The 8213-nt window shown below is 40.5% G+C and overlaps 1 protein-coding gene across 5 annotated transcripts in view; it reads left to right on the top strand.

Annotated features, from left to right (window-relative positions):
• The window catches only part of TENM2 (teneurin transmembrane protein 2), a 1072759-nt gene that overhangs the window by 861689 nt on the left and 202857 nt on the right, over nucleotides 1-8213 (top strand). For all 5 annotated transcript variants that reach the window (XM_012560118.1, XM_004371224.1, XM_012560117.1 and 2 more), the window contains one exon: nucleotides 46-251. In XM_012560118.1, coding sequence (XP_012415572.1) covers nucleotides 46-251 — 206 coding nt within the window. The remainder of the gene's footprint in view (nucleotides 1-45; nucleotides 252-8213) is intronic.

Genomic DNA, 8213 nt, shown 5'->3' with positions numbered 1-8213 from the left:
TAATATATACGAATGTGACTGACGATGTTTATTTCTGTTTTCCAGTGCCCTGGTCATTGAAAAACAGCAGCATAGACAGTGGCGAAGCAGAAGTTGGTCGGCGGGTGACTCAAGAAGTCCCACCAGGGGTGTTTTGGAGGTCACAGATTCACATCAGTCAGCCCCAGTTCTTAAAGTTCAACATTTCCCTTGGGAAGGATGCTCTCTTTGGTGTTTACATAAGAAGGGGACTTCCACCATCTCATGCCCAGGTATGACCACGCTTGTTGTAACCATGAATTTTTTTAAAAAAGGTAACATCCTCACAATGAGATACCACTTCACACCCCCTAGAATGGCTGTAATAAAAAAGACAGACAATAACAAGTCTTGGCGAGAATGTGGAAAAATTGGAACCCTCATACATTGCTGGTGGGATTGTAAAATGATGCAGCCCCTGTGAAAAACAGTTTGGCAGTTCCTCAAAAAGTTAAACATGAAGTTACCAAGTGACCCGGCAATTCCACTTCTAGGTGTATCTCCAAAAGAACTGAAAACAGAAACTCTAACAAATGCTTGTACAGCAGTGTTTATAGCAGTATTATTAACAGTAGCCAAAAAGTGGAAACAATCCAAATGTCTATCAACTGGAAATGAATAAACAAAATGTGGTATATCCATACAATAAAATATTATTCAACCATAAAAAGGAATGAAGTTCTAATAGATGCTACGGCATGGATGAACCTTAGAAACATTATGCTAATTGAAAGGAATGAGACACATAAGGTCACATATTGTATCATTCCATTTGTATGAAATGTCTAGAATAGAAAATCCATAGAGATGGGAAGTAGGAAGTAGATTAGTGGTTTCCAGAGGATGGGGCAGGGTAGGGGTATAAGGAGTGACTGTGAATAGTTACAAAGTCTATTCTTTGGGATGATGGAAATGTTCTGGAATTAGTGGTGATGGTTGCACAATATAGTGAATATACTAAAAATCACTGAATTTTTATGTGAATTATATCTCAAAAAAATAAAAGGTAACATCCCTACCCAATGAAGTCAGCTTTGCTAGGCCTGGAGGTTAATTCTTAGGCACTTTCCGTTCAGGCGTTCTGGTTATTGGATTAATTTCCTGCACTATCACTAGGAAATATTCCGTAGTATATGAAAAGAGTGATAGAACTTAAAGCAAAATTCAGCAGCTATTTTTCTGTGGCTAACCAGTTCTCCCCTGTACTAAGTTTCTTAGGAAATTCTTAGCACTGTGGAAGTGATATTATTCACAGTGTTGGGATTGATGGTATTGGATTATTTTAAGAACTTCATTGTTTTTTCCTCTCATTCCTCCTTTAATTTGACCTGGTAGAAGTTATATTATATGTATCACTTGAGGGTGAATTAACACCTACTTAGATTAGGTTTCTTTTCCAAGAAGAATTACATATTCTGAGAAAAAGCAAGTGGGATTTTCCCGTTTTTCCACAAATCCAGCAAGTACGTTGGGAAAATCCACCAATAGAGAAAAAACACCTATAATTGCCCATTATATCCAGCCAAAGTTGACCTTAAAATGTGTTAGGAAAGTATTCATCTAGAAAATTTAATTTAAGGAATTTGAAGCTTTAAAAACATTGGTAAATGCAAGGTGTTTTCTGTCTCTGGCTCATGACCCAGACATTGCTAATCGATGACAGCACTTTTTCCTCACTGAGCCCAGTGCACAAATGTCTCCACCATAACTCTCAAGGCAGCCACTACCAATTGACCAGTGTTGACTCCCAAGATGAAACTGATTTGCAATCCCACCTTTACTGTCTGAAGTGATCGATACAAGTCCTAAAAGGATCATTTCTTTTTTGAACAGGGAGAGGTATGTAAATTTTTATTACCATGCACAGCCCACGCTATAGGGATCAATACATAAACTGGTTATCAATGAGTCCTCCATCCATCCATCCAGAAAAATATTTATTGGATGAGGCACTGTATATCCAGAGATGAGGTAGCACAGCCCCTTACCAAACAGAACTTCTGGTACAGAAATCACATCTGCTGTTCAAAGAGATTCCCATCAAGAGAAAGAGAGAAATTCAGCTGAAAGGAGTCCCGAAGGCATTTCTGCAGCTCTTAGCAAGAGGCAGGATGCTGCTCTGGGAAGTTATGCAAATTGCTAGGTGGTCTCCTTGACCTTCAAGCTCCACTGACTCTACTGTAGCATAGAAGAGAATTTCCAGTGGTGAAATCTGCTTATTGGCATTATTCGAAGGAGTATGAACATGCCTCTGGGCACAGCTGAGCATAACTTTTCTCTCAGCCAGTTGGATGCAAGGAGATTTGCTGGGGAAATGCTTCTTTCCCACATTGTTCCAAAGCACTGTTATCCACGGTGCGTTGTGTGCTCTGAGCAACTTGATTCATGGAAAACCAATGATCGTGGCAAGTCAAGTCAGTAACTCTCTGCAACTGAGTGATAGTGGACAGCAGGCGGGAACATACTATACCCGGTCTCCCTGCTGTTCTGACATTCAGGACTCAAATCCTCAATGACAATGTCTTTTCTCCTTTTGTGACTACACTGTACTGTCCATCTCCTGCCAAGCCTGTGATTGTTCTAGTGATAGTCCTCTCAAAATAGCTTTGCTCCAGGGATGGTACCATCACATATTTGAAGGGAAGGGAAATGAATAGGTATGGGCTGATGAGAGCTTGGGTTTCAGTCCAGCTGCCAATTTGAGAGTTCAGTGTGTGCTGGGGGGGTCAAGTAAGTGAGGCACAGTACAGATGCTTAGAAATGCACAAGACAAGTACAATACAGGGGCACTTCTTTAAAAAAAATAGACTCTCTGCACAGTCTCACATACATTCTCTGTCATTACATGCATTCATGTCCATTTGATGAGCTACATTTCCTCCAGGAGACAGTGCTTAGTTCATTGCAGGGATAGGTGACTAACTAACGTCCTGAACCATTATAGAATTTCTCATTTCTATTGGCATATCCTATCAAGGAACATGAGTTCTATGGGGATTGGCGGACTAGCCAAGGTGACTTGTTTGAGCTGGAAAGAGAAAAAGAGATAGAAGGGCCGGGGGAGGGGGGCAGTGGGCAGAATATGAAATTCTATTGGCTGTGTTGCATGAGATAGCTATGCTTAAGTTTTATTGAGTATCAAACTCTAACCAAGAGCCTACAAGGTTTGGTATCCTTGGACAAGGATATTAAATACAGAGGAGAATCTTTTCTTACCTGCTTAAATTTCCCAAGAATCAAGAGTCTGTCCCAGTTGATTTTTTGAAACTGGCTTTTGACAGAGATACAGAGGCAATATGGCATAGTGCCTATAACTGGAGAAAGAAATTCAGAATGTAGACCCTTCTACATATTAACCAGGTGACCTTGGGCATGTCCGTTAGCTGCTCTTTGCCTCAGTTTCCTTGTCTATCTATCATACTTACCTCACAGTGTTGTTGTAATTTAACAATGAGAACAAAAGCACGATATAAAGATATCATTATATACAAGTGTTTCATTGTACTTAGAAATTCTGAATGACCCTAGCAAATACTGTATATATGTAGGTAGTCATGTAAATATAGCTTTTTAAGATAAAAATTAATACTCAGGGCAGGGTTTTTTCTTATTAAAAACACACTATGTTTTCATTACAGAGAAGCTTAAAAACACAGAGAAGCAAAAGGAAGAATAAAAGCACCCTTAATTTGAAGCAATTCTCTTTTGCTAAATGTTTATATATTGTTTCTGCTATCACAAACCATATCAGCTACCACAGAATAACCTCAGAATCTTAGTCGCTTAAAATGACAAGGTTTATTTCTTGTTTACTCTGCTTCAGTGACTCTCAGCAGGGGTGATTTTTCTTCCCCACCCCGACCCTGGGGACATTTTTGGTTGTCACAATTTTTGGTTGGGATACTACTGGTATCTAGTGGGTAGAGGCCAGGGATGCTGCTAAGCATCCTATAATACAGAAGCCAGCCTCCAACAACAAAAAATTTTCCAGCCTAAAATGTCAATAGAGGTGAGGTTAGGAAACCCTGCTTCACATGTTCATCTTGGGTTAACAAGGATTTTGCTCAATGTCCACATCACTCAAGGTCACAGACCTATCAGAACCATCACCAGTTCCCTGAAGTAAGGCAAGATGAAGGTGAAGAACTGTGTACCAATTCCTAAACGCTTCTGCTTGGAAGTCTTCAGCTAAGCCCTCCTCTTATTGACAAACGCCAATCAAATACTAACTTCAGTGGGGTAGGACATAAAACCTTATCATGTCCCTGGAAAGAGGACCACCAGAAATATCAGTGAACAGCCTTAATGGCTTACATGTTCAATGTTGTCATACCTGTGCTAGTGGCTAGTCTTTGTGTGCCTCCTTATTCTTTTCCTGAAAATAAACTTTGAAGGATTTTACACATATTATCATATTGTCCTTCTAAAATATTGCACCATTTACACTGCCTATACTCCTATCCTGGAGTCCCTGAGTGGTGCAAATGGTGAAGCACTCAGCTACTAACCAGAAGATTGGCAGCTCAAACCAACCCAAAGGTGCCTCAGAAGAAAGTTGAGGCAATCTACTTCTGAAAGGTCACAGCCATGAAACTGTATGGAGCACAGTTCTACTCTGCAACACACTGGATTGCCATGAGTCCAAATCAATTTGATGGCAACATTTGTTTTTTCTTTTTATACCCTTACCCACCAGCAGCAGTTTTTACATCTCCATTTTATTACTTGAACCCTTGCATAAACTGGGTATGATCATTTTTTTACTCTTTCTCTGTTTGAAAGATACTAGATATTATACTGTGTTTTTAGCACAGCATTTTGACACCCTGCATTGCATTTTTTAAAACACAGACCAAAAAAAAAAGTGAAACCAAGCCGTTCTTAGCCCACCAACTCTTGAATTCTTGCGGGGATGGAGTATGTATGGAAGTCTAGTGCATCTTGCCAAATATTCGAAATCCTACAAACTGTCAGATTTTCTCAAGTCCAGTTCAAGAAAGAAAACAGATCAGACTGGGGTAAAAAAAAGATAATCTGACCTGGCTACAGTGCTAGGCATCAAAGGAAATCTGAGAGGTTGCCGCTACAAGTTAGGATCTTGGGTGGTTAAGGCTGTGAGCAAGTTTGCTTGACAGTTCATCACTGATTGTTACTGATATGTCAAGCCAAGGAAAATCCTTTGCAAGAACAAGTCAATAATCAGCAAATTAGGTACATGATTAACCTGAGACAACAAGATGCAGTTACTGCTTAGGATTCCTGCTGGGACTTCACCTTCTCCACAATCCTTTTAGCAAATACTAAAAATGCCTATTTCGTCACTCAGACTGAGGGAGCCTGGAGCCCGGTGACTTTCGAAGGTAACTCCAGTGGGCTGATTAGAGGGAGGTACCAGGGGTGGAATGGCAGGTAAGCTCAGAGCAGACACTGCCAACCCCACATGCTTTGCAGTGAGATGTGTCTGTTGGATGGGAAGCAACACTGTCCACACATGAGACACATTAAACAATAGGGGGGGAAATGTTTAAGAGACCACAAACTGACCATGAGCATACCAAATAAATGCATCTCTGGCAGACCGGGCAGACGTGGACCAAGATTAAATGAGCTGAGCAAACATTCCTATTTGTCCTCATCAGCAGAATTCCCCTAATAATATTTTTTAAAAGCAAATTTATAGATGGTGATTTGTGGTGTTAGCTTTTGCCAGCTCGGGTTTATCCCTTTCCAATTCAGAGCCAGATTTGAAACTGAACTCTCTTTCTGGGTCTCTTTCTCTATTGCCTGAGTAAGTAAACCTGCAAATGTTTTCAGTTAGAGATGTGGCCATGTTTTTGGAGCACTCAGGTTCTCTTGTCACCTTGCCATTGTCCTTCTGTCCTCCCAGTGCCCATCAACCAGTGAGAAGCTGCGCTCCTCAGGTCTCACCCTTCCCTTGGAGCTTTGCAACTCCCTGTGTTCCGTGAGCTTAAATGTGGAGGGAATGCAAGGGTTTGGCTGGCAGCTGGCATAGCACATCGCATAGCACTTTGAAAAATCCCTGATAAGATATTTAACTTCATCTTGGAAGGAGGATAGTTTCTACAGCCATATTTTTCAGATCCCTTCTTTCCAAAAGGGCTTGAGGTAGAGAGAAAGGTTTTGCACAACTAGGGCCATCTTGCTTCTTCTGTATTAGACTGAAAGAGCTTTTACAAAGGCCTTTCTTGGGAGACCCATTATGATTATTCTGGTGGTGTCTTAAAGGAACAGAACCTGCTGTGTAAATCAGGAAGTCCCCTCCTGGACAGCTACCAAGCAGAGCTAAGGAGAAGTCTTGCGGGGGATGCTTGAGTTTTCCAAGACACCGGCTGCTGAGAACAGGTGCATGGGGAGGACACTGTGGATGTTTTCCAAAAAGGGTGATGTTTGAGTTCAGGACACTCAGGGAGAAAGACAGGAACAGGGAGAACAGGAATGAGTAAGAGAAGGGGCCCCAAAGCGACACAGACTGAGTTGAGTCTCAGAGGTGCTGTAGCCCAGGGCTCTGCCGATTTTCTAAGCAAAGGACTTTTGTCCTCAAGTGAATTCTTATGTAAAACCCCGGTATATAAAATGGATAAAAGTGACTGTTTCATTAGCATATAGTTTACAGTTCAAATACACAACAATCTTTATAATTTTAATGTCTGTATCCTATGTGTATGTACGTATGTGAGTGTTGTGTGTGTGTGGAGAGAGAGAGAGAGAGACTGACTAAACTCATGAGGGTAATTCCCTCTATGAATAGAGGAAGAAATTAGGACTAGGAGTTAGGTTTAACAAGTCCTTGTTTTTATCTGTAATAAAACATTAAGGGGAAAGGCAAGTGTCCCCCACTCCCATCTCCAACAGGTGCAGGGACACAGGCTGAAAACAAATATAACAAATTGTTAACATTTATTCATTGGAGTGGCTGAAATATAGGTGTTTGTTACAATATTATTTATATGTTTTTATTCTTGCTCTCTCTTTCTCGAGTGAGTCTATCAGACAGTTGAGTCTATTTTGCGTAAAACGCATATTGGGAGGATATAGATGATGACTGTAACCTTATATCGCTCCCAAGATTCAATTTATTTATGTACTTCGTTTTGTTTGCACAGTTTTGAGAAATATATATATATAGTTGCAAATAACAACAGTATTTTCTTTCATCATTTCCCGTACAGTTTCTGGATACTCGTCAATTAAAGTGATCCGTAAGTTTGAAAGAGGAATGAGAGGAAATAGTTGTTTCAAGGTTGAATCACTGAAAATATCTGACAACTACTCACATCCCTTGCCTTAAATACAAAAGTAGAAAAGCTGCACACAAAACACAAAGTAAGCTTTGAAACTCTATTAAAAAAAAAAAAAAGATCACCATCACAGGGCATGTCCCACGTTCACTGGTATTACACTCCTGGTTTTACATCCTGGCGGGAACACGGCCCAAAAGATGTGCCTTTGCTCTGCCTGATGTTTGCTGAACAGCATCCACCAGTGCGGTTGCCTGTACAACTTTATACAAGCCGACACCCAACGGTCTGCATCCAAAGAATGCCCAGTGTAGATTTTTAAGCTTCCTAATAAGCAACAAAGTTGCAAGAGTTCAAATCCATGTTCAAAGACGTTAGGAAAAGCTTTGTTCCAAGATCTCCACAAAAGGTAATGACTTCTAAAATGTTTATTTAATTTAATTCTTGCCTTTCATGCGAGAGACCCAGGTTCCATTCCTGGCTGATACCCCTCATGTGTAGTCACCAGCCATCTGTCAGTGGAGGCTTGTGTGTTGCTATGATGCTGAACAAGTTTCAGTGGAGGGTCCAGACTAAGAAGTACTAGGAAGAAAGGCCTGGCTATCTACTCAAAAATCAGCCAGTGAGAACCCTGTGGATCCCAAGGGTCTGATCCTGTTGTGCATGAAGTGACTATGAGTCAGGAGCTGACTTGACAGCAGTGACAACAACAAAAATATTAATTTAAGCACGAATCAGTAAGGATGTTCTGTAGGGAAGCAAAAGTTGTTATAAGACAAATATTTTCAATTCATTTATCACTTGATTACTTTTAAAAATGTTCCCCATGCAGAGATCCCTCCCTATTTAACACTAGTGTCTATTTCTATTTGTAATAATAATAATAGCCAGCATTACTTGAGGACTTACAATGTGCCAAGAACTCTTTCATATGAA

The sequence above is a fragment of the Trichechus manatus genome, unplaced genomic scaffold (assembly GCF_000243295.1).
Source record: "Trichechus manatus latirostris isolate Lorelei unplaced genomic scaffold, TriManLat1.0 scaffold00011, whole genome shotgun sequence".
Taxonomy (NCBI): domain Eukaryota; kingdom Metazoa; phylum Chordata; class Mammalia; order Sirenia; family Trichechidae; genus Trichechus; species Trichechus manatus.
This window is presented reverse-complemented; position numbering and strand designations above follow the sequence as displayed.